General features: G+C 48.6%; 1 protein-coding gene across 2 annotated transcripts in view; it reads right to left on the bottom strand.

Moving 5' to 3' along the window:
• Positions 1 to 2,876: 2,876 nt before the first annotated feature.
• Positions 2,877 to 26,377, bottom strand: part of LOC140403271 (erythropoietin receptor-like) — a 54,350-nt gene continuing 30,849 nt past the window's right edge. For both annotated transcript variants that reach the window (XM_072491057.1, XM_072491056.1), the window contains exons 2-8: positions 22,188 to 22,323; positions 18,660 to 18,838; positions 16,579 to 16,730; positions 13,939 to 14,089; positions 12,491 to 12,578; positions 9,311 to 9,398; positions 2,877 to 6,591 (exon numbers count right to left, since the gene is read on the bottom strand). In XM_072491057.1, coding sequence (XP_072347158.1) covers positions 5,788 to 6,591; positions 9,311 to 9,398; positions 12,491 to 12,578; positions 13,939 to 14,089; positions 16,579 to 16,730; positions 18,660 to 18,783 — 1,407 coding nt within the window. In that variant the 5' untranslated portion in view covers positions 18,784 to 18,838; positions 22,188 to 22,323 and the 3' untranslated portion in view covers positions 2,877 to 5,787. The remainder of the gene's footprint in view (positions 6,592 to 9,310; positions 9,399 to 12,490; positions 12,579 to 13,938; positions 14,090 to 16,578; positions 16,731 to 18,659; positions 18,839 to 22,187; positions 22,324 to 26,377) is intronic.

Raw genomic sequence — 26,377 nt, forward strand, 5'->3', positions numbered from 1 at the left:
TCAGTTACAAGCCAAATAGGCACAGGCCAAGGATTGAACTTGGGACCATTTGTTCTCCGGACTCAGCACCGTACTCAATGGTGCACTTGCCCTTTAAGCCATTGGGGTAAGAGAATTGGCTGGGGTAAGAGAATTGGCTGGGCCAAGCAAACACATACTTCTAAACTAGTAGATAAAGGAATAACTGGTGAACAGGACATTCAGAAATGATAAGGGTGAGAAATTTGGGAAAAGGTGAAATGCCAAATATTTCAGGAAAAGCAATGGCGAATAACATTACAGATAGGATTAATTAATTATAATAATAATAATATTATTTCAGGAAAAACAATGGCATATGAATAACACTACAGATGGGATTAATTAATTATCTAAGAGTGAAGGCGCCCTTAGGTAGCAGTGATCATAATACGATTGAATTTTACATTCGGTTTGAGGGAGAGAAGATTGGGTCTAACACTAGTATTTTAAACTTGAATAGGGGCAATTATGAGGACACAAAATTAGAACTAGCCAAAGTGAACTGGAAATAAGGTTAAGGGATAGGCCAATTGAGATGCAGTGGTAGACATTTAAGGGGATATTTCAGAATAGATACATTTCAATGAGAAAGAAAAATTGCAACAGGAGAAACCCACCATCCATAGTTTTTTTTTTAAAAGTTGAGAGTACACATTTTTTTTTCAATTAAGGGGAAAAGTGGCATGGCCAATCCACCTACCCTGCACATACATACTTTTGGCTTGAAGGGGTGAGACCCAGTAGACAGGGGGAGAATGTGCAAATTCTACACGGACAGTGACCCGGGGCTAAATTTGCAGATGATACAAAGATAGGTAGGAAAGTTAGCAGTGGAGAGGACGTACAAAGGCTACAAAGAGATAGAGATAGCTTAAGTGAGGGGGGGGGGGGCAAGGATCTGGCAAAATGAGTGGGAAAATGTGAAACTCTCCAATTTGGCAGGGAGAATAAAAAAGAAGCAATGGTGAGAGATTGCAGAGCACGGAGGTGCAGAGGGATCAGGGTGTCCTAGTGTAAGAATCATAAGTTACAGCAAGTAATTAGGAAAACTAATAGAATACTATCATTTATTGTGAGGGGAATTGAACACAAAAGTAGAGAGGTTATGCTCCAGTTATACAGGGCATTGGTGATACCACCATCGGGAGTGTGTACAATATTGGTCTCCTTATTGAAGATGAGATGCAGGCATTGGAAACAGTTCAGAGAAGGTTCACTAGACTAATACCTCGAATGGGCGCGTTGTCTTCGGAGGAAAGATTGAGTAAGAACTGACTTGATTGAAACCTTTTAAGATCCTGGTGGGGTTCTTGATAGGGTGGATGTGGAGAGGATGTTTCCTCCGTGGAAGAATCTAGAACTACGGGGGCGGGGGGGGGGGGGGGGGGGTCACTGTTTAAAAATAAGGGGTTGTCCATTAAGGGTGGAGATGAGAGAGTGGTGGATCTTTGGAACTCTCTTTCTCAAAAGGGTGGTGGAGGCAAAGGTGGAGCCAGATAGATTCTTGAGCAGTAAGCAAAGAGGTGAAATGTTATCAGGGGGAGGTGAGGTTGAGGTGATGATAAGATCAGCCATGATCTTATTGAATGGCAGAGGAGGATTGAGGGGCAAAGTGGCTTCCTCCTGCTCCTTTTTCGTATGCTCCTCATATGCATCATTATTGATTAGCAGATTCAGGGGATTCAGAAATATTATGGGGCTCGATCCATCATCCACGTTGCGCCCAAAACGCAGAGCAGCGTGGCCAATAAAAGCCAGGAACCCCCGCTCCCAGGATCTACCCGGCTCGCAACTCCTCACGAGATCCAACGCAATCTCGTGACAAGACGTTGCGATGTAAACTCCACCCATTGTGGGCGGGTCACTTTTTGGCTAATCTGCATATTAGAGGGAAACGGTAGTCTCACTCCAGTGTGCAGATTCCCGAGGTACCTGAGGCTTTGCAATTCATCCCCTTCGCCTCGGAGATCTCAGGCGAGTGCCGTTCAGTACGGGTCTGCACAAACGGAGGTGAGACGGAACGGCACGTGTGAGGTCCTTCCAGGGGATCAGAGGCCCCCAGCTGCATGCGCTTTGGACATTGTGGTACCCTGGCACTGCTGGTGCCACAGGGGCACCCTGGCAGTGCCAGTCTGGCATGCTGGCAGTGGTATCTGGGTGCCAGATTGGCACTGCCAAGATGCCAAGCTGGCATCTTTCGTGCACGCGCGATCAGACTGGGGTGCCCTGCATGGGTGTTGGGGAGGTGCCGGAGACCCTCCCATAGTGCGCTTGGACTGGGGGGGGGGTTTGGGGATCGCTTCAGGGGCCTCTGCAATTGGGATGCCATCTCTCGCTACACTGGGGGAGTTCCAACGAGCGGAGCTCCCAGTGTGCAATACAGGCTATCTGCAGCATAGGCCATGCATTCCATGCTGAGGCCCCTCATACAACGCGAGTCCCGTTGTATATCCATGTTTGTCTCGGCACTGCGTGCGCCGGGAAACACGCGGCTAAACATGCTCGCTCGGGGACTTCGTTCCCATTTGGTTGAATCGAGCCGTTGTGGAGTTAAAAACCTCCAGGTTTTGCTGGTCAATTTATACTCCTCCAACTTCTTGCCCTTTCCGCACCTGTCATTTTTAAGGACTTACTGGTTTTGTACATTAAACTCATCTCAGAAAGTTAGGCCTGGTAACTAACATCATAAGTATCCTTTTCATGGGGTGTGATAATTGTTACTGCCAACCAATCTGGCCGAGGAATGGAATAATTTAACCCACTGAGTCACGATCCTGCATGATGCAAATTGTCAATTTTTTCAAAGAGAGTCAACACCATTTTCTTGAACGAAAGAGTCACAAAAAATATATGGGTATAAAATAAATCAAACCATTTTATTTTTAGAAAAGTACCTCCCCAAAATAGGACACAGTTATTTTAAAAAAGTACAAAATATATATATAAATTTTTAACATTGTAAAAAAATGCTTTCTGTAAGAATTAAAATTTTATGTACACCAGTTTGAATGTTTTAGTGGAACATAGGGGACATAAGAACATAGGAACGGGAGTAGGCCATTCAGCCCCTCGAGCCTGTCCCACCATTTAATCAGATCATGGCTAGCGTGTGACCTAACTCCCTTTACTTGCCTTTGGCCCGTATCATAGAACATTACAGCGCAGTACAGGCCCTTCGGCCCTCGATGTTGCGCTGACCTGTGAAACCACACTAAAGCCCATCTACACTATTCCCTTATCGTCCATATCCCTGAACATCTTTGCCTCACAAAACTCTACCATCTCAGATTTAAAATTAACAACTGTTCTAGCGCTGAGGACCCGGGTTCAATCCCGGCTCTGGGTCACTGTCCGTGTGGAGTTCACACGTTCTCTCCGTGTCTGCGTGGGTTTCACCCCCACAACCCAAAGATGTGCAGTTTAGGTGGATTGGCCACGCTAAATTGCCCCTTAATTGGATAAAAAAAAGAATTGGGCACTTTAAATTTATGTTTTAAAAATTAATACAGATGACAGTGAAATCTATTCCCAATTTTGATACTTTAAACTCCCCCCATGAACACAGTAGCAGCAACTTAATGTGACTGCAAAGGACCTCGTCGCAGTGAGGCAGCAGTGCTAACCACCCGTTACCATCTGTATTAATATTTAAAACCCTAGTGTAATGGGAGCCCAACAAGAAAAGAATGACACATTGGACAAAGTCACGGTCTACCCCACAAAGGCCCCTCAAAGTTCTTTGTAACTAGCTTGTGTGGGTGTGTTGTGATTGAAGAATGCACCGTTCATTCTCCCTTCTCTATCCACCAGCGCAGACTCTGGTGCTGATCCGGTTTAGTCATCAATGTGACAGCAGGTTTAAAACTGATAAGCTGTGTGGTTTACCCACAAATTCGATGTTTCTAAGGCCACTCAAAGGGCATTCCTTCCCTTGCTAACCTTTAGTCCTTCCTTCCTATCCTGAAGGCATGGCTCTTGGCAAACCTTCAGTCCCTCATCCAATTGGTCCTCATTCATATTTTGGGGGGCCGTCGTGCCTGGCCACATGAAGCCAGCGCCTGTCGCAGTGGAGCGTGAGCACCCAAGCACAATCCGCTCAAGTCCAGAGAGCTGAACCAATCTACCCCCTCCCTAGCCCGGGATCACCGAAAGGGAGAGTTGCATTTATGTGGCACATTTCGCATCTTCAGTATGTCCCCAAAGTGTTCTGACAGCCGGTTAAATACTTTTTGAAGTGTTGCCACTTTTGTTCAATTCAGTCCAATTGGGCACAATAACATCCCACAAGCAGCAATAGAACAATGACCAGATAATCTCCCTTTGTGATATTAATTGTCATCCTCAAAATAGAGCACAGGACCTTTGACGTCCACGTGAGAGAGTAGAAAGGGACTCGGTTGAAGGTCTTAGTATCCTAGAAATCCCTCCAGTGCAGAGGAAGGCCATTCGGCCCATCGAGTCCGCACCAACCCTCGGAAAGAGCACTCCACCCAAGCCCATTTCCTCGCCCTATCCCAATAACCCCCTTAACCTAAGCTGTACATCTTTGGACTCCAAGGGGCAATTCAGCACGGCCAATCCATCTAACCCGCACATCTTTGGATTGTGGGAGGAAACCAGAGCACCCGGAGGAAACCCACGCAGACGCGGGGAGAACGTGTGAGCTTCACACAGTCACCCGAGTGGGAATTGAGCCCGGGTCCCTGGTGCTGTGAGGCAGCGGTGCTAACCACTGTGCCCACGTGCCGCCCAAAAGGTACCAGTTGGTTAGTTCGGCACTGGGATGTCAGCCTAGATTTTGTGCTCAAGTCGTTGGACTGGGACTTGAACCTGTGACTCGAAGCAAGGGCGCCACTGCAGGCACAATGGAGAGACCCTGAGGCTAATTATACCGTCCTTACCATCACTTCAACTGAAACCAGCTGATGTTCTACAGTCTGCATTGAAACTTGGGGGGCCTTCATGATCAGTGCGGCCTAAGGCACTTGGTGAACCCCAGTGAATCATTAGGGGCTTTGACTGATTAATAGGAAGATCTTTGTCATCGCTGCTTATTCTATTTATATGTTCTCTTTAAGTTCACCTCACTGTGGCATCATGGGTCGCAGTGCTTGCATATCTCGATGGTAAATGTCCAAACATTGTGTTGCCCCTTGAGACGAATTTCAATTTCCTAGCCTTAGTCTTAATCTTAGTCATAGCCAGTCTCAACCAGCTAGCTTTCGTCTTCACACACCACAAAAAAAAAAACAGGTAGGAATTTACATCTTAATGTCTCGGCTCAGGCAAACTCATGCGGTGTAATTTGGAGAGAGAGCAATTGTTGTGCTAGAGATAAGTGGCTAATGTTTGGCTCAGTGTTCTGTCGCTTCTTCTGTCGTTCCCCGTCTGCCGAGCTCATCACCTCTCTCCTCCTCCTCCCCATGGGCACACGGGGCCTCGCCTCGGACCTCTTCAAGTTCCTCGAGGGATAAGACCGATGTTCTCACTTGGGAAGAACTGGTCCTTCGCAATCAGTCTCCCCCCCCCCCCCCGGTCTCCCAAATCGCTGCCTCGGCGTCAAATCGTCTGGAGTCGAGTAACTGTTTTGTTGGGCGTGGGGTCCTGATCCAGATCCTGTTGCTGGCTGATCCTCAGATTGGTGTGCGGCACATTAAGGTATTGACACTGCACGTCGATGGGTTTGCTCCAATGAAGCAGGCGATGGAATAAATTACGCTAAGTCTCTGCCAATACGGATTTAGCTGCAGTTCAGCTCTCTCTCACTCACGAAAGGTTTGAACGTAAGTGATTTGTCAATGATTCTGAATTGGAGGCCTGTAGGCACTCTGGAAGATCTTCCCTCCTGCAAAGGTTTGTGTAAATGCCTGTGTCGGCTGTGTTCCTGCGCGACTGAAAGTCCATAATACTGAAATCGGCAGAAACACCAGAATCTGACATGTGAAGGTAAGGGTGATTCCTGTTTCGCTCCAGCTTAAACCCCCGTGGACTCAAGTAAAGCAACTGCCCGCCGGGGCCGTACTTGGCGTAGTCAAAGTGGGCCGGTGTCACTGGGCTTCCTTGCTCTATCCCGCTAGACAGCGATGACTGCCGCGACACTGATGACTGACGTGACATCGAGGCATCCCGAAAGGAATCCTCCTCTCCGGCGGGAGACCGGTCCCATCGAGAGCTCGTTCTGGGGCTCTCAAACAACAGTTGGAGGGGCATCTCCTCGTCCGAGACATCATTGCTGCCCGGGGTAAGACGGTGGGCGTCGAACAGAGAAGTGCCGCCCGGCAGGAAATTCTGATTCAAGACAACATAGACTTCTCGGTTGTTTGGCGCTACTTGCGCTCCAGCGGGTTGCTTGCCTTCGTCCATCAGGGGCCCCCCCTGCAGCTTAAACGGGTCAGATCGCGAGACCAGGAAGCTTTGCTCGTCCAGGAAGATTTCCTGATGTTTCACCTTGGCCAGGTCTGGTGGAAACGTCTTTATCTCGGACATGATCTCCAGGGCGGTGGCTGGCTCTTCGCTGCTGAAGAACTGCAGGTTCCACAAAATGTGCGCACTGCTTCGGCCCAGCCATTCCTGCAAAGTACAAAGTAAGATTGTTACCCTTACCACCGGAGACTGGCAGACTTGTTCTGGTGAGGACAGAAGGTACTCCAGAAGAAGGCACCTGGTTCCCTCTTCCAACAGGTATTCAAGTTACAGAGGGACCTTGGGGTGCCTGCCCATAGATCCCTGAAAGCAGCAGTACAGGTGGATAAAGTGGTTCAGGAGACATATGGGATACGTGCCTTTATTAGCCAAGGTATAGAATATAAGAGCAGGGAGGTTATGATGGAGCTGTATAAAACCCTGGGTAGGCCACAGCTACAGTTCTGGTCGCCACACCATAGGAAGGAGGTGGTTGCACTGGAGAGGGTGCAGAGGGGATTCACCGGGCTGTTGCCTGGGCTGGAGCGTTTCAGCTATGAGGAGAGGCTGGATAGGCTTCATCGTGGAGCAGAGAAGGCTGAGGGGGGGACCTGATTGAGGATTTTAAAAATTATATATATTTTTTTAAATTTAGAGTATCCAATTCATTTTTCCCAATTAAGGGGCAATTTAACGTGGCCAATCCACCTACCCTGCACATCTTTTGGGTTGTGGGCGTGAAACCCACGCAGACACGGGGAGAATGTGCAAACTCCACACGGACAGTGACCCAGAGCCGGGATCAAACCTGGGACCTCGGTGCCGTGAGGCAGCAGTGCTAACCCCTGTGCCGCCCTACGGTTTTTAAAAATTATATGGGGCATAGATAGGAAGAAACCTTTTCTCTTAGTAATAATAATCTAATAATCTTCATTGTCACAAGTAGGTTTACATTTACACTGCAGTGAAGTTACTGTGAAAATCCCCTAGTCGCCACAATCCGGCGCCTGTTCGGAGGGAGAATTCAGAATGTCCAATTTACCTAACAAGCACGTCTTTCGGAACTTGTGGGAGGAAATCGGAGCACCCGGAGGAAACCCTGTGCTAACCACTGTGACGCCCTAGTCGAGGGGTCAATAACCAAGGGGCATACATTTATAGAGGAGAGGAGGAAAAACATTTTCACCCAGAGGGGGGTGGGAATCTGGAACTCGCTGCCTGAAAGGGTGATAGAGGCGGGAACCGTCACAACATTTAAGAAGCATTTAGATGAGCGTTCGAAACACCAGAGCATACATGGCTACCCACCGAGTGCTGGAAAATTGAATTAGAATAGATAGGTGCTTGATGGCTGTCACAGACACGATGGGCCGAAGAGCCTCTTTCTGTGCTGTATGATTCTACTCCAAGATTCCTCTTCGCACTTCTTTACCCAGGACATCATCTCACATGTGGGCCTCTCCTGGTATGAAAGGACCTGCATTTATCTAACACCTTTTACATCCGCAGGATGCCCCCAAGAGCTTTCTGGCTAATTTGAAGTGTCGGCCCTGTTGTGACGTAGGAAATGCAGCAATCAATTTGTGTGCAGCAAGTTCCCACCAACAGCAATGTGATAATGAGCAGGCAATCTGTTTTTGTGATATTGGTTGAGGGGCAAATATTGGCCAGGACACTGGGGAGACGGTTCCTTGCTCTCCTACAATTCCAATAATTAAGGCTCAAATTAGGGGCATATTCATGGGCTCGTCAGCTGTTTGCTTGGGCCAGTGCAGTCCCTCCCCTGAGCCTTCCCCCACCTCCCCCAACTTCACCCCCCCCCTCGCCACCCACCTCACCTACCCGATCACCCCTCGTCCCCTACATCGCACCCCCACCACACCGCCACTCAATAGAATGGGGTTCTCCCTGCAGCGGTTGAGTAGGCCGGTGAGGGGTGGGGGGGGGGGGATTGTTATGCCACCAAAGGAAGTGTTGCTGGCAGCAAAGGTTAGATCCGCGGCACAAAGGCTGCCGCCAGAAGGGTTTCCCATCTGATAGGATAGGAGGGGCTTCCTGCTTGGCCCCTATTTAAAAAAGAAAAAGAACATGTAATTAATGCCTTTCACCCCCACTGAGGACGCCGCTGATGTGTTAAGTGAGTTGGTTCAACGTTGACTGGAACTGGATGCAGTGAAACTAGAAACAGGCTTCTGACACAGGAGATGGTCCAACACTGTTTTATTGAACTTCCTGATCGCTGTACATAGTCTGCTGTGAGTTGACACTCTATCAATCTAACTGATAAACCTCCTACTGGCTTGACCAGACTAGCTCTCTACCTCATGGAGATGGTGCTCACTGGCTTGTGCACTCTTACTATCTCAGTAGTGTGTCCTGTGAGAGAGAGAGAGTCTTAATGCCCTGTGGGCTTTATAGTGGTGGTGCGTGTCTGGTGATTGGTTGTTCTGTGTCGTGTGTGTTCATTGGTTATCCTGTGTGTCAATCACTGCCTGTCTGCATCTCATTATATACATGAGTGGATATTATGACAGCTGCCATTTAGAGGCTCCCTCGAGTTCTTGGACCTGCCCTCTGCCTTTCTCACTGGAGTTGCCGAGACTCTGGTGATGCCGGCCCTCTGACTGGGCGGGCAGCATCGGGTGCCTGCCCACCTGCCTGATGTTCGGAGCATCGTGACAAACTACACCTTCCCTCCCCTTCCCAGGATTCCGAAAGGTTCTGCTCGGGGTGGTACCAGAGACGCCAAACTAAATCAGGAGTATTGAATGTGGTCACTGAACCAAATTCTAACATGACTCTTCACAAGAAAGGTTCTCAAATATTTAAGGGTTGGAACAGAAAGTTAGTAAGAGACTACAATGTGCTTTATAAAGCTGTGTTTTACCTGGAAGTTCCCTCTATACACGGTGAACAATCCATCGAACATGTTCTCAGGAGAGGGTACCAGAGGCCAAATCTTTTCCTTTATCACCCTGTAAATGAATAAAAGATCCAGTTGGCGTTGAAGCGAGGCAGGCACGTTACTACCAAAGGGTTTTACTGTGTTCTTTGTGATCATCAAATGAAGTGCTTCAATGTGCGTAATCCATAGAACACACAGAATTTACAGTGCAGAAGGAGGCCATTCGGCCCATCGAGTCTGCACCGGCTCTTGGAAAGAGCACCCTACCCAAGGTCAACACCTCCACCCTATCCCCATAACCCAGTAACCCCACCCAGCACTAAGGGCAATTTTGGACACTGAGGGCGGTATAGCATGGCCAATCCACCTAACCTGCACATCTTTGGACTGTGGGAGGAAACCGGAGCACCCGGGAGGGAACCCGCGCACACACGGGGAGAACGTGCAGACTCCGCACAGACAGTGACCCAGTGGGGAATCGAACCTAGGACCCTGGAGCTGTGAAGCAATTGTGCTAACCACCATGCTACCGTGCTGCCCCAAATGGAATCCCTACAGTGCAGAAGGAGGCCATTCGGCCCATTGAATCCCCACCATCCCTCCAAAAGAGCACCCTACCTGGGCCCAATCCCCCTCCCTATCCCGATAACCCTACCTAACCTGCACATCTTTGCACACTATGGAGCAATTTATCATGGTCAATCCACCTAACCTGCACATCTTTGGGGCTGTGGGAGGAAACCCACGTAGACACAGGGAGAAGGTGCAAACTCCACGCAGACAGTGACTAGAGGCTGGAATTAAACCGGGTCCCTGGCGCTGTGAGACAGTGCTAATCACTGTGGCAGCTCGCATCTTTGGGCACAATCCCACTTGGACATCAGAGAATGGATCTATGGGCAGACAGATGATGCACCACGTTGGCCTGCATTATCATAGAATTTACAGTGCAGAAGGAGGTCATTCAGCCCATCGAGTCTGCACTGGCCCTTGGAAAGCACACCCTACTTAAGCCCCACGCCTCCACCCTATCCCTTTCATCCCGGCAACACAGTAACCCCACCTAACCATTTTGGACACTAAGGGGAATTTAGCATGGCCAATCCACCTAACCTGCACATCTTTGGACTGTGGGAGAAAACCGGAGCACCCGGAGGAAACCCACGCAGACACACGGGGAGAACTTGCAGACTCTGCACACAGTGTCCCAGCAGGGAATCGAACCTGGGACCCTGGAGCTGTGAAGCGACTGTGCTAACCACTGTGCTACCGTGCTGCTTCATTTGAGGCAGGTTCCAGAGACAAAGGGATAGAGCACCCAGCTCCCATCTCCATGCTCTAATCTTTCTACAGCAAGGAGGGATCTACAGCCTGCCGTTGTAGGTAGGGGAGAGAGAGAGTGAGAGAGAGAAGGGGCGCCTCCATCTTGAGGACCTCCTCTCAGTGACTACCACAAATTAGCATTAAGACATGCCGCAGCTGTTGGGCCACTATTGTGGAGGGGAAACCCCTTCGCAGGACATCCCGTGGTCACAGCAGAAGCCAGCTAGACAGGGTGGATGGTGGGTGGGTGGTAATCAAAGACATCCTGGCCTGCTGGCTGCCCAGCCTGCCCGGCAGTAGGCCACCTGAAGGCAGTTGGTCTACTCCTGACGTTATGTGGACCTACAGGCTAAGTGGAAAATCCCCTAACACTTGCCCTTATTTGGCCTTTAACTCACCCCCAGTTGGCTACTTACCACCGGCGGGCAAAATGATGCACCCGCCTCCACCCCACGTCGGGGCAAAAATATCAGTCCCAATTTTCAAGGTTACAGTTAACATTCAGTCAACTTCATTTTATTCCATTGAATGCACCTTAAATATTCCTTCCCGTGGTGTAACCGTGGACGAGGCACAAGCCATGGTACAAGACAGGACCCAATGGAGAAACGTTATCGTGTCGCACCCAGGACTAGGAGGATATCTAACTAGAGTAACCAACCCAGGAATTTGTATTCCAGAGTAATTGGCGGGCGATTAAGTTAAAGCTACACACGCCCCAAATATAGGTATTAATTACGATTTAAAATATTATTTGACTTCTTGTGCCCTTTAAGGGTGGGGGGGGGAACGCTATAAGCTGGGGTTGGGGGGCACTCGTGGTGATTGGAATTTTTAGCCACTGTCGTGAACTTCATGATTCTGCCATTTCTTCACAAAAAATTATTAGCTGCTCCCTAAATTATTATTGGAGCAAGTACATGCTGTATATTAACTTTGATGACCCTGAGAGATTAGTACAATCAGTTAAATACTTCTGCAGTGTAGAACATAGAACAGTACAGCACAGTACAGGCCAGGCCCTTCGGCCCACAATGTTGTGCCGACCATTTATCCTAATCTAAGATCAACCTAACCTACACCCCTTCAATTTACTGCTGTCCATGTGCCTGTCTAAGAGTCGCTTAAATGTCCCGAATGACTCTGACTCCACCACCTCTGCTGGCAGTGCATTCCACACACCCACCACTCTCTGTGTAAAGAACCGACCTCTGACACCTCCCCTATACCTTCCTCCAATCACCTTAAAATTATTTCCCCTCGTGACAGCCATTTTTTGTATTCTTGGAGGTGTAAATGCTGCAGCCGATGTGCGCACAGCACGATCCCACAAACAGCATTGTGATCATGAACAGATAACGTGGTTTAGTGACGTTGACCGTGAGACGATTATTGACCAGGGCCGTCCCCCTTCTTTAAAATAGCATCATGGCACCTTTCACATCCATCGCGAGCAGACGGAGGGCTGAAGACGACCCCCCCCCCCTCCCCCTGGCATCCCACCGTGGTGGGCTCCCCGGCGACGGGACACGCGAGCCACGCAAAATGCCGCAGACATCGGCAGGGCTGGAAGACTCCGGCGGCAGAAAATCCCGCCCACTTCATCTGAAAGGCAGCCCCTCCGACAGTGCAATACCTCGCTGGAAACTGTGCCTCCCCAGGTTTATGTTCGAGCCACTGGATTGGTTCTTGAACCTACAACCTGCTGAATCTAACAGAGCCGCTTGCCCTTTGTCGCCGAGCAGTGAATTCTTAATTCTTCTCTTTCACTTGGACCAGAGTCGCGGCATTCAACAATGGAAAAGTTACTTTAATTCTGCCGACAGAAAGGTGGCATACCTGCGGCGGGTCATGAGCATGGTCAGGAACAGCAACATCGCGATCATAATGAGGGCCAAAGACAAGCTTAGAATCAGCGGATCCAGGTCTGGGGAACAGAAAAGTACACACAGTCAGGAAGATTTTGCAGGGGTCACTCTCCAACACATCATCCGAGAATTTTCTTTAACGCGACCCCCCCCCCCCCCACCCCGCTTACCCCCCACTTCAGGGAGAACCACTCACGGAATGTGTTTTTCAACTCTCCCCCGCGCCTATCCCTCCTCCACTCTCTCGCTCTCTTCTTCACAATCTCTCTCTGCCCCACTCTCTCTCTCTCTGCTCCAAAGTTGCATGAGTAATTTGAGTGGAACATCTTTTTGTTCCCAGTTCTGCGGTGATTTATTTCAGAACATGAAGACTTACCCGGTTAACAGAATCCAGTTAGTACGTTTGGCCACCAAGGCATAAAGCCCTGATATCAGAGCAGTGAAGAGCCTCTAAAAGGGCATTGTTTAATGAAGTACTTAGAGCACTTATAAAGAGAGACTGCTGGGACAGTGGGCCGGAAGCAGACGCTGGATTCTGTCAATAAACCCAACATCAAGGGAAGTGCCAGCGTCTAGTTTCATACTTCACCAACTGCCTAGGAATTAGCATCAGCGACAGACTGGAATGCAGTTGGCAAAATGGGTACATCATTAAGAAATAGGGTCTGGAAAAGGTATATTTGGCAGAATAATTCAAGCTAAACTGAGACATTGGGACCAAGGAACACAGATGTAATCCCCCAATACCAACTCTTCTTCACATGTATGGATCAATACTGGCAGTAATACCTGAATGGTCTGTTACAGTCCTATAAAGCTCTGCATAATTCCATTTGTCACAAGAGAACGTGGGCTTGGTTTCTGGGGCAGGACTGGGGGCAGTAGAACCCAGAATAATTTTAGAAATGGGTGTACCACATTCTTGGGGCAGGGGGGCAACCTCTTGTCTTTATACTGGGTGGAGGAACTAGAATTGGCTGAAGCACATCCATCTCCGAAATTCCCAATAGTTGTCATCAGGTGGGCGATATGTGGCGCAGTGGATAGCCCTGGGACTGCGGCGCTGAGGACGCAGGTTCGAATGCCGGCCCTGGGTCACTGTCCGTGTGGAGTTTGCACATTCTCCCCACGTCTGCGTGGGTTTCACCCCCACAACCCAAAAGATGTGCAGGTTAGGTGGATTGGCCACGCTAAATTGCCTCTTAATTGAAAAAAAATAAAATAAAAATTGGCTATTCTAAATTTAAAAAAAATAAAATATTTGTCATCAGCTTCCAATGTGACTCTTCCCAATGGAACCTTATTTTGCGTCACCATGGTAGGTAATATACTTGGGTTAGAGAAATCCCCCTCCCCAAAGATCTCGTTCCGCAAAAGGTGAAGAATGCCTGGTCAGAAAATGCAGAGGAATTCACATACCTGAGCCCGTCATGGCGGACACAGGCTTGGACCATATGGTCCAGTAGCCATCGATAGAGACTCCATCAGGTTTTGCCCGGACACTGACAAGGTACTCCGTTTGCAATTTGAGCTTCGCAAAGATGCATTCCGTCTTTTTGATGGTCTCCACCTACACAGAAGATAGATGATAATATTGATACACGTTGCATGGTGGCCATGTTCAGGAAAGTCATTAGTGCAGCAATGTTGCGGGGCTCAGATATTGGCATAGCGACAAAACATCCGATGGTTACACAGCGCCACAGGACTATTCCCAGCTAGAATGGAGATGACTGGATAATTCTCACCCCCGGCCCTGGAGGCTGCACTGCTGTAAGTGGCCGCGATCATTTTTGTAAAAAAAAAAACCTCTGTTACAACTCCCCATGCGAATCACGAGCAGTCACTGATCTCCCAATGGGGCTCATTGAATATGGGGCTCGTTAAACCAATGGACAGAAGCAGGCCCAAGTCAGGGCCTGGTTAGACCTATCCTGGGAGTGAGATACTAGGAAAAACCTAACTTGTATATATGTAAATAAATTCACCTACATTTTTGAGAGTTCCCTTATGAATTTAGTACCCACCTAATTTGCGCTGACTTCCACTCATTGCAGTTCGATGGAGAAGTCGCCCGAATCTTGTGCAGTGTCGGTCATGTCCTGATCGTGGCAGACTCTTTTTTCAATTAACCCCGTAAGTTTTCTTTTAAAACGCCCATTTACGGGATGTAGGTATTGCTGGCCAGGCCAGCATTTATTGCCCATTCCTAGTCATCCTTCAGAAGGTAGACCTTAAGTAGACCCTCATGTTGAGAAGGTTACCTATGCTTGCTACAAAATAGGCCGTTTGCACAGGTCCAACCAAAGGTCTCTCCCCACCTACAACCCACCAGCTAGCACAGTGGTCGGTGTCGATAGATATTCTCAACAGGAATTGGTCCTGGCCTCATCTGGTGTCTGCACATTAGCGTTTTAAGTCATGCGATGAGGAACAGGAACAAGCTTTGACTCTTCAGTCACAATTTCAGTTTACAATTACACACAGGTTTTAAGATTAATAGACCTGACACAGTACATTTCAAGCTACAATGGTCTCATTACCACACAACCTCCTTTTTAAAAAAAAACACATAGATTATCTGTGGTCAAACAGACACTCACCCCTGAACCCAAGTTAGTGTCTGTGAATTTCTCCTGCGAATCCCTACCCCCCCCCCCCCCCCACAAATGATTGTCACGTAAGAGTTTCAAAACTTTACTTCCAAAAACACTCATTAAAATCACTCCTAATCATGCTTTCCATTCGTGGTTTGCATTCCAAAATCCAGTCCACATTTTCCAGTGTTTTCGCTCCACTTTTACTAACGAACCCTCTCCAGGGTTTTACACCAACCCTTCAGGATTTCTTGGTCTCGACTGACTTCCACTGTTCACACAAACTCTGGTATCCAGCCAATACTGTCTTCCCAATTACTTAAAAAATTGTTTTGCAGACTGTAGCAAGACATTCCAAACTTTAGAATTACTTTAGAAACCTTTAGGATTACTTTAGAAACCATTAGAAACTTACCTTCTCACTAGCCAATTCCTTCTCAACTTTGTTTGTGCTGCCCATTAAGAGTACCCCGTTCCATTTCCAGGTTTCTAGAACCAACCGCCCTTCAGTTCCTCTGGGGCTTTCTTTCTTGCACTTTACTGCTTTGAGCAGAGCTAGGCAAGCTGCCTTCTTGCAGCTGTCTCCAACTGCTGTTAGTTAGCAGAGCTGTTGGAGATGTTCCCTGTCCGACAATCTATCTCCATTAACCGTCCTGACTTTGAGTTAAAACTAAAGAAGAAAAGAATGTTTTTTTTCCCTTAAAAGGGCCTTTCGTTGCCAAACAACTATATTTACTCTTCACACCGTAGCTCCCGCTATCACAGTTGGCAATTAACCAACCCCCAAACTTCGCTCCATTACCAGTCGTCTTAAATCAGTGTTGTCTGGTTCTCGATCCTTCCGCCAATGTGGACAAGTTTCTCCCCATCTATGCTGTCCAGATCCCTCATGGTTTTGAACATCTCAATCAAATCTGTTCTCAACCTCCTGTTCTCCGAGGGGGACAGCCCCAGCTTCCCCGATCTATCCACGTGACTGAAATCCTTCATCCCTGGAACCAGCCTTGTAAATACTTTCTGCACCCTCTCTCTCATGCCTTCACATCCTCCCTAAAGTGTGGTGCCCAGAACTAGAAACAACACTCCAGTTGAGGCTGAACTAGTGTTTTACACAAGCTTCTCAGTGAGATGAACTGGGACTCATGAGGCAGCCCCGTCCACTTGCAATAATGCACGTTCACAAACTTCATTAGCACGAAAGGTATTTATGAGTAAGAGAAACTGTATGGAGTCCAGCAGTCCCCCGGCTGCCCTACAGCAGCCCACCGGCTGCCCAGACCCCTACATGCCTTCCAGTTGTTTTCTGTCTAAGAGGGGACGCCACCCCCCCCCTGAGGTGATTGCCACGCTCGGTCCCAATTGATCCCTCAAGACAGGCGACCCTCCTCTGCTGTGTTGCCCTTAAAAGGGCGATCAGCACAATCACCAGACTACTCGAGCACCGAGACGTGGATTCTGTTACCTTTTGTACACTGGAACCAACTGAAGAGATGCTGACTTCGTACATTATACTGTTTTCCAGGTGTTTTAGTTGAGGCGCTGACCACTGGACATGGAGCTGGTTGGGTTTCTCAGTCCGCTGTACTGTGACGTTGGACGGCGGATCTAAAATAACTGAGGAAAGAAAAGGAAGGTCAGAGGTGAGTTTTTTTTTTTTTTTGCCCCACGCTACGAACGTAGGAATGGGAGGAGACCATTCAGCCCTGGAAGCCTGTTCCGCCCACCAGACGATGAAACCATTGCTGGTCACGGTGGTCAAAGGAGGGTCAGGCAGATCTGACACATCCCAAAGCTCCTGTTTGAAGAAGCACAGATAATTCCCAAGACTCCGCAAGGGCGGCAGGGTGGCAGAGTGGTTAGCACTGCTGCCTCACGGCGCCAGGGACCTCGGGTCTCTGTCGGGGTGGAGTTTGCACTTTCTCCCAGTGTCTGCGTGGGTTTCCCCCGGGTGCTCCGGTTTCTTCCCACAGGCCAAAGATGTGCGGGTTGGGTGGATTGGCCATAATCAATATGCGGGTTTACAGGGAAAGGCCAGGGGGGAGTGGGCCTAGGTAGGCTACTCTTTCAGATGGTTGGCACAGACTCGATGGGCCGACTAGCCTCCTGCACTGTCGAGATTCTATGACTTTCTGTCCTCAATCAATCATAGAATCCCTGCAGTGCTGAAGGAGGCCATTCGGCCCATCGAGTCTGCACCGATCCTCTGACGGTGCTGAACCCACTCCCCCGCCCTATCCCCGTAACTCCACCCAACCATTGGACACTAAGAGACAATATTTACTATGGCCAATTCACCTAACCTGCACATCATTGGACTGTGGGAGGAAACCGGAGCACCCGGAGGAAACCCACGCAGACACGGGGAGAACGTGCAGACTCCACACAGACAATCACCCAAGTGGTGTCAACATTGAATAGCAGGGGCAGCACGGTGGCGCAGTGGATTAGCCCTGCTGCCTCACGGTGCCGAGGTCCCAGGTTCGGTCCCTGCTCTGGGTCACTGTCCGTGTGGAGTTTGCACATTCTCCCCGTGTTCGCGTGGGTTTCGCCCCCACAACCCAAAGATGTGCAGTGTAGGTGGATCAGCCACGCTAAATTGCCCCTTAATTGGAAAAACTGAATTGGGTACTCTAAATTTATCAAAAATAGATTTAAAAAAAAACATTGAATAGATTAGCAGGACATGCATTGCGCTACTATTTGTGGGACACAGAAAATTCAGAATAACCCCTATTTGTGGCCAAGCAAAGGTCACTGTACTTCAAAAATTAATTCATTAAACTTTTATCTGCACAGCTTAATGTTAAAGAGGGTGGATAGCTACAAGTTTGATTTATAATACAGCGGCTTCTCTCTTACTCAACCACATAGAAGCCTGTGACCTTCAAAGCAAATCGAGGTCTCTGTTAAGAAGGGAAGACTTGCTCTTCTTCATGTATCTTTCACAACCTCACAATGTTCCACTGTGCCCTACAGCCAATGACGCATATGTGAGGCACACAGCCTTGTAATGGAGGAAACGCAGCGAGCGCCCATAAAATGCAACGTGACAACGACCAGAGCAGCTGTGATCCTGTGAGAGGGATTTGGCAGGGTCATCAGAAAAAATTCTCCTGATGCTCTTCGATCTGTTCCATGGAATCTCGTATACTATATCCTTTTTAAAAAAAATTTAGAGTACCCAATTCATTTTTTCCAATTAAGGGGCAATTTGCACCTACCCTGTACATCTTTGGGTTGTGGGGGCGAAACCCACGCAAACACGGGGAGAATGTGCAAACTCCACACGGCCAGTGACCCAGAGCCGGGATCGAAGCTGGGACCTCGGCGCCGTGAGGTAGCAGTGCTAACCACTGTGCTGCACGGAATCTCTTATACCCACGTGGTTTTAGCATTTCACCTGAAAGACAGAACTTCCGGCAGCGCAGCACTCCCTCGGCACTGCACTGGGGTGTAAGTCTAGATTATGTGTCTCGAGGGGGACAATCAGGGATGAGAGTGCTACCCACTGAACCTTAACGAATTCATCAAAGGTATACTCACCGACATAGTTGATGTAGATGTCCTGTCTGCTCATTATTACACTTGAATTTAGCGACACCTCGATCTCCAGTGGAGCAAATAAAGAAACATCCCTCGTTGGGAATGTACAGATGTATCGGCTCATGTTGCTGCCAATCCTTTCTATGGATAGGGGACATTCCTTCTTCTCCCCATCGTCCCTGTAGGATCATGAAATATTGCAGAAAGAGCTAGGTTGAGTGGATAGAGGTGCATAGCCAGTGGGAATAGATTAAGGGGAAGGACGTAAGAGGTCTAGAGGGGCTTTGAAGGGCAATGTTTTCACCCATGACGGGGATCTTGAATTCACCGCCTGAATGTTTGGTAGAGGCAGAAGCCCCCATGATGTTTAAAACAACGACATAGATTTGTACTTGCAGACCCATTGGACCAAGAGCCTGAAAGTTCCTTACCGGTCAGTATGGGCATTATGGGCTGATTGGCCTCTTGCCATGCTGCAAATTTCCATGATTCGATGATAAGAGCAGCTTAAAATTGAAGGCAGGGTCTTTGGTGGGTGGGTGCGTCACCTGGTCGATTTTCACACGCCTACTCGTCAAGGTTTATAATGAGAGGTAAGGTTACAGTCAACCCTAATGCCTTGTGCTAATTCGGTATTTGTGTCAGGTCACACAACAACTTGCATTTATGTAGCGACTTCGATGTTGTAAAACGCAAGTTCATAAGATTAGGGGAGCAGAATTAGGCCATTCGGCCCATTGGGTCTGCAGCGCCATTCGATCATGGCCGATCTCATCCTGGCCTTAACTCCACCGTCCTGCCCGTTCTCCGTAACCCTTCAACCCGTTATCGATTAAAACATATGTCTAACTCCTCCTTAAACTTACTCACTGCCCCAGCATCCACCGCACCCTGGGGGCAGTGAATACCACAGATTCACCACCCTTTGGGAGAAGTAGTTTCTCCTGAACTCCGTTTTAAATCTGCTACCTCGTATCCTGAGACTATGACCTCTCGTTTTAGAATGCCCCGCAAGAGAAAGTATCCGCTCCACGTCTACTTTCTCCATACCGTTCATCTTCTTGTGATACCTCAATTTGATCTCCCCTTATTCTTCTAAACTCTAGAGAGTATAGGCCTTCCCAAGATGCTTCACAGGAGGGCAACTTGCCAACACAAGTTGCCCCCCCCCCCCCCCCCCCCCGCCCAAGCCACATCAGGAGAAGCTAGGACAATTGGACGTTTCCGGTCAAAGAGGTAGGTTGTAACTTTAATAAGGACCTGGGGACACCACACCAAGTAAAATAAGATAAAGTTTATTCACACAAACGATATGTGCACCAGGTTTCAACTGAGGCCGTGGCCTTACTGGCCGACCTTATATACACTGGGTAATTGAGCACGTACTCCGCAAGGAGCATGGGGAAGACAAGCATTCCCATCCCATAGGTCCCGTGCGGGATTTTACAGTAACAAGCACGGGGCATTGTGGATAGCACAATTGCTTCACAGCTCCAAGGTCCCAGGTTCGATTCCCGGCTTGGGTCACTGCCTGTGCGGAGTCTGCACATCCTCCCCGTGTGTGCGCGGGTTTCCTCCGGGAGCTCCGGTTTCCTCCCACAGTCCAAAGATGTGCAGGTTAGGTGGATTGGCCGCGCTAAATTGCCCTTCGTGTCCAAAATTGCCCTTAGTGTTGGGTGGGGTTACTGGGTTATGGGGATAGGGTGGAGGTGTGGACCTTGGGTAGGGTGCTCTTTCCAAGAGCCGGTGCAGACTAGATGGGCCGAATGGCCTCCTTCTGCACTGTAAATTCTATGAAATAATCTTCTGAAAGCAAGGGTGGAGAGGCGGAGAGGCTTGGGGCGGGAATTCCAGAGCTCATGGCCCCCGGCTGCTGAAGGCACGTATACCCTAGAGAAACATGGGGTTCCGGCATTGGAATTGTACCGGTAGCTTGCATGCCTGTCTTTTGAGGGAAAACTTCCACCTTGAGGGGTTACTGGGCTGATAAGGGTCCGCTGAATTCATAATTACTGGCGAGCAAGCACTCTAGCCTGGAAAAGCTAATGTCCTATTTGTGACATGTCAAGGTATCTGCAGTCCGATCAATTGAATATATTTTAACATATTTTCAAAGGTTCATTGACGGAGCGATTGAATCTGGGGATGTGCAGAATTCCAGGAATGCAGTTGCCTCCGAGGGCTGTAGGGATCAAATTGGTACAGGGATATAGGGAGGAGGGGGGGGGGGGGCAGGGGGAGTATTGGGGGGCAAGGCCGTGGAGGGATTGGAAAATTTTAATCGTCACAACGTCCATGAGAAAGAGTGAGAAAAGCGGCTGACGAGAAAGAACGAGAAGAGTGTGTTTCCAGCGATACCAGAAATGATAAAAGTTTTGCGTTTACAAAGAGGAAAGAGCTTGCCGTATAATATTCATCCCATTTAAGTGTGGGACCCAAGCAAAAACATTGGAGCCTTTAGGAAGGTTTGTAAAGATGAGTGACATGGGGAGACGGTAGCTTCGTGGTAATGGCACTGGAATAGTAATCCAGGGACACAGCCTAAAACGCTAAACATGGGTTCAAACCTGATGGAAGTCAGCAGATCTTGTCCGTAAAACCAGTCTCAGTAATAGTGACCATTATGTTATTCTCTAATTCTGAATAACGACTGTAGACTTACAGTTAACACGAACTTGCAGAAGGGTTCCTTCTGCTTCCAGAGCTCAACTAGATGTAAAACAGTCAAGAGGTATCACTAAGGTAAACTGCCTATGCTGAGCTATCCCTGTGTGCTGCTGCTCACTAGCTCTGTGCTTCTAAAAGAGGCGGATCCTACCTTGGGCTCGGCCCTTTATACCCGTCTCTGTTGCTCCCTCTAGTGGTGCTGTGGCTGTCACATCTGTGCTGCAGCCCCTGGTGTATGTACAGATAGACGGATCACTACAACCATGACAACTATCATCGACTGTGTTTCTCTTATTATTGAATTCAACTTTCACCACCTGCCTTGGTGAGATTCGAACTTAGGTCCACAGATCTTCACCGGAGACCCAGGTTAATGCTCTGGGGACCCGGGTTCGAATCCCACCAGGGCAGATGGTGACATATGAACTCAATAAAAGTCTGGAATTGGAAGTCTTAACGATGACCATGAAACCGTTACCGATTGTCATAAATCCCATCTGGTTCATTAATGCCCTTAAGCGAAGGAAATCTGCCGTCCTTACCCGGTCTGGCCTACATGTGACTCCACGTACAAAGGTGTGCAGGTTAGGGAGATTGGCCGTGCTAGAAATTGCCCCTTAGTGTCAAAGATGTGCAGATTAGGTGGGGGTTATGTGGTTTCGGGGATAGGGTGGGAAGTGGGCCTAGGTAGAGTGTTCTTTCGGAGGGCCGGAGCAGACTCGATGGGCTGAATGGCCTCCTTCTGCACTGTAGGGATTCAAAACTCTCTTCTGAGGAGGGTACTTAGGGATGGGCAACAAATGCTGGCCTCACCCAACCATGTTTGTAAAATGAAATGTAAAAAGTCAGGAATTGACCTACCCTTGCAGGTCCTGGTAGAATAATCTGTAGTCGTTGGTGTGGCTCCCATTCCTTTCACTCCAGAAGCAGAGGAAGTCTTCCAGCGTTTGAGTGAAGCAGTTCAGCGGTTCCGATCCCGCTGCCGTGACCAGAAGCACTAGGGGGATCAAAACAGAGATTGCATCTGTCACACTGAACCGGTGCTGGCTGCACACACAAGACATAGGAAGCCATTCGGCCCATCGCGCCTGCTCCGCCATTCATTGAGATCACAACTGATCTGAAGTGATAGCCCTCGGCTCCACTTTCCTGCCTTATCCCCATAACCCATGACCCCCACACTGATGAAAATGAAATGAAATGAAAATCGTTTATTGTCACAAATAGGCTTCAATGAAGTTACTGTGAAAAGCCCCTAGTCGCCACATTCCGCCGCCTGTTCGGGGAGGCTGGTACGGGAATTGAACCGTGCTGCGGGCCTGCTTGGTCTGCTTTAAAAGCCAGCTATTTAGCCCAGTGTGCTAAACCAGCCCACTGGTTTATAACATCCATTATAGCATTATAACATCCACGGGGTTGAGAGCGGACTGATTGATAGCCGTCATCCCTCCAGAATAGAGGTGCACTGTTGGAGGTCTTGTCTTTCCGGTGAGACATTAAACTGAGGTCTCGCCTGCCCTATGAGGATGTAAAAGATCCCATGGCAGTTTTACAAGAAAAGATTGGGAATTTTCCCAATACCAAACACAAATAAACACCACGTCCCACACACACTTATACTGGTAGGCTGGGCGAATGTTGACTGTTGACAATGAGCACAAGAAAGCCCGTTCAGCCCATTGCCCTGCGCTGGTACTGGCTTTACAACTGAAGCCATCCACATTATTAATGCTGAAAATAGGAGACATACTGTCAAAGATTTTTGGTTTGCATGCATCAGGAAAGATCCAAGAATGCCAAATTTCAAAACTGGCCTCCTTTGAAATTTGATATTCTTGCGTCTGCCCTGATGAGTGCATGATGAAAAGCTTTGACAGCGTGTCTCTTTTTTCAGCCGTATTCAACCTCTGTGCTGCCAAGTGTCTATCTATTTTAATTTAATCTCTCTGACCTGTTTCCACAACCTTTCATTATTTTTCCATTTCAACTACACAAGTGATTCCCTTTTGAGGAATGTTACACTCCTGACCTCAGTAGCCACTTGTGGTATTTTCTGATAATCCTCCCTTCTAAAACCAACAATTATTGTCCTGCAATTATCCTCAATTTGTCCCCCCTCCCCCTTATCAGCGATGTGCCAAATAACAGGGACAATCTTTTATAGTTTACTTTCTCTGAACCTTCTAGAAGTTACCAAATCTCCACTGGATTCATCGCCACTCTGCTCCAGTGAAAATCGCCACCAATTGGGAGCTTTCTTTCATAACCACAGGATCCTACGATATTTCTCACTTTTAGCTCTCTCGCTTTAACTGAGGCAATTGCCCAATTTAAAATAAACGATGTTACCACCTCAGTAAGTGCGATTTGATGCAGGCCTGTTAATTGCTCACACATCAACACCCTGTGAGGTGATTTTCCAGTTTAAAATCCTCGCTAAAAGCCCGAGATCAGATTACCAACTGAAGTCGCACAATATCTACTCCAGGAATTTTAGTCTTTAGCCTGTGCTGTTTAACCTCTAACCTGGCCCAGTGCCTTTGAAGCCACAGATCGGGTCCACTCTGACAGACAGTGATTTACAAAGGCACACCCTGAAGCCAATTTTAGGCTCGTTACTGTGACGGTCAGAAGTGGCTCGAGATTGACAACGGTCCTCTTTGGGAAGAGGTTAAGTTATCGCAGGTCGGGGCAGCACAGTGGCGCAGTGGGTTAGCCCTGCTGCCTCACAGCGCCGATGTCCCAGGTTCGATCCCGGCTCTGGATCACTGTCCGTGTGGAGGTTGCACATTCTCCCCCTGTTTGCGTGGGTTTCGTCCCCACAACCCAAAAGATGCTAAATTGCCCCTAAATTGGAAAAAACAGAATTGGATACTCTAAAAATTTATTTTAAAAATGTTATCCCAAGTCATATGAATCAAGTTCCTGACTTTGATCCTAAAGTCAGGTAAAAACTGGGGGCGGGGGACAACTGGGGGGTGGGGTGAAACAAGCGAGTCTTTGTATCTTCTCATCGATTTCTTTTTTTAAAAGAAAAGAATGTTCTGCTGTAATTTATTGGTGCTTTGTAAAGAGTGGGATGAGGAAATTTTAGCGTGGCCAATCCACCTACCCTGCACATCTTTGGGTTGTGGGGGCGAAACCCACGCAGACACGGGGAGAATGTGCAAACTCCACGCGGACAGTGACCCAGAGCCGGGATCGAACCTGGGACCTTGGCGGTATGAGGCAGCAGTGCTAACCACTGTGCCACCGTTCTGCCCTCTGATCCCTTTCTTGATCAAGGACCTATCTATCTCTGTCTTAAAGACACGCATTGAAGTCACTGTTGTCGTTCAGGGAACATGACAGTTAACATTTATCCCTCAACCAACAATCGCTAAAACAATTATCCTCTCATTACCACATTGCTTTTGTGGGAGTTCCCTGCGGGACAATTGGCTGTCAGGTTTCCAATAGGGGCTGGTTTAGCACAGGGCTAAATAGCTAGCTTTTAAAGCAGACCAAGGCAGGCCAGCAGCACGGTTCAATTCCCGTACCAGCCTCCCGAACAGGCGCCGGAATGTGGCAACTAGGGGCTTTTCACAGTAACTTCATTGAAGCCTACTTGTGCCAATGAGCGATTTTCATTTAATTTTTCCATGCATTACAACAGGGACGACATTCCATTGGTTGCAAAGCACGTTGGGACATCCTGAGGTGGTGAGAGGTGTCACGGAGATGAGAGTTAATTTTCCTTCCCAGGTAATCGGTGAGAGATTCTGCCCTGCCATCCAATCCTCTGTGTTCTGACCTTGTGCACTGTTTGGAGACTAACCAAGCCATGGTGACCTTTGACCTGCCGCTCACCAAACATGGGCCGGGGTCGTGGAAAAAAAACTCGGACAAAAATCATAGAATAGAATTTACAGTGCAGAAGGAGGCCATTCGGCCCATCAAGTCTGCACCAGCCCTTACAAAAAGCATCCTACTGAAGCCCACCTATCCCCGTAACCCAGTAACCCCACTTAACATTTTTTGGACACTAAGGGCAATTTATCATGGCCAATCCACCTAACCCGCACATCTTTGGACTGTGGGAGGAAACTGGAGCACCCGGAGGAAACCCACGCACACACGGGGAGAACCTGCAGACTCCGCACAGACAGTGACCCAGCCGGGAATCGAACCTGGGACCCCGGAGTTGTGAAGCAACTATGCTACCGTGCTGCCCGCCATGAGAGGGTCGTGGAACAGGGACTGCTGTGTTCATCTGTGTAGTCCGGCTGTGGCTGCTAAACAGACAATGGCCGTGGCATCGGGGACATGTTGGTGATCTCCAGGGAATCCCTGGAAGTGCCTCTGTTTTGTCTCAGCAGGAGCCTGAGCATGTCTAGACAGTGGCTTGCTAAACAGGGCAGGATTTTCAGGCCCCCCCCCAATGACGAGGTTGGGAATGGAGGCATACATGGCACGAAAATACCAGATGCGCTGGTTTCCTGGTCCCATTCCTGGCGTCGGCCATTTTGGCCAAGGTAGGTTTGCCGAACCGCCAGGATGGGCCTGCAGTCTCCCGGAAATGGAGGTCAATCTCCAGGACACTGCTGCTGTGTGTGACCCTGGAGAAAAATCATCAGGACATGAATTAGGTTGGGTTCTATTGTTACATTCTTTGAACTTTTCTCCTTGCCAGATATTAAATCATCATTCAAAATGGGAGAGCGGGGCGGGGGGGGGGGGGGGGGGGGGGGGGCTGTGTGGTTGAATGTCAAGCATCATCCAATTGGGCAATGAGTCATTTTGCTTTCCATTTGGGGTAGGAAGGCTGTGCGTCACGGGGACGGACATGTTGGCCGGTTAATGGCTGGAGTGTGGGGCAGGTCATGTGATTGAACCTCCAGGAATACATTTATTCACAGTTGGCAACCCAACCAGCAAGGCAGATTTACATAGAACACACAGTGCAGAAGGAGGCCATTTGGCCCATCGAGTCTGCACCGACCCACTTAAGCCCTCACTTCCACCCTATCCCCGAAACCCAATAACCTGCTCCTAACCTTTTTGGTCACTAA

The sequence above is a fragment of the Scyliorhinus torazame genome, chromosome 27 (assembly GCF_047496885.1).
Source record: "Scyliorhinus torazame isolate Kashiwa2021f chromosome 27, sScyTor2.1, whole genome shotgun sequence".
NCBI lineage: Eukaryota > Metazoa > Chordata > Chondrichthyes > Carcharhiniformes > Scyliorhinidae > Scyliorhinus > Scyliorhinus torazame.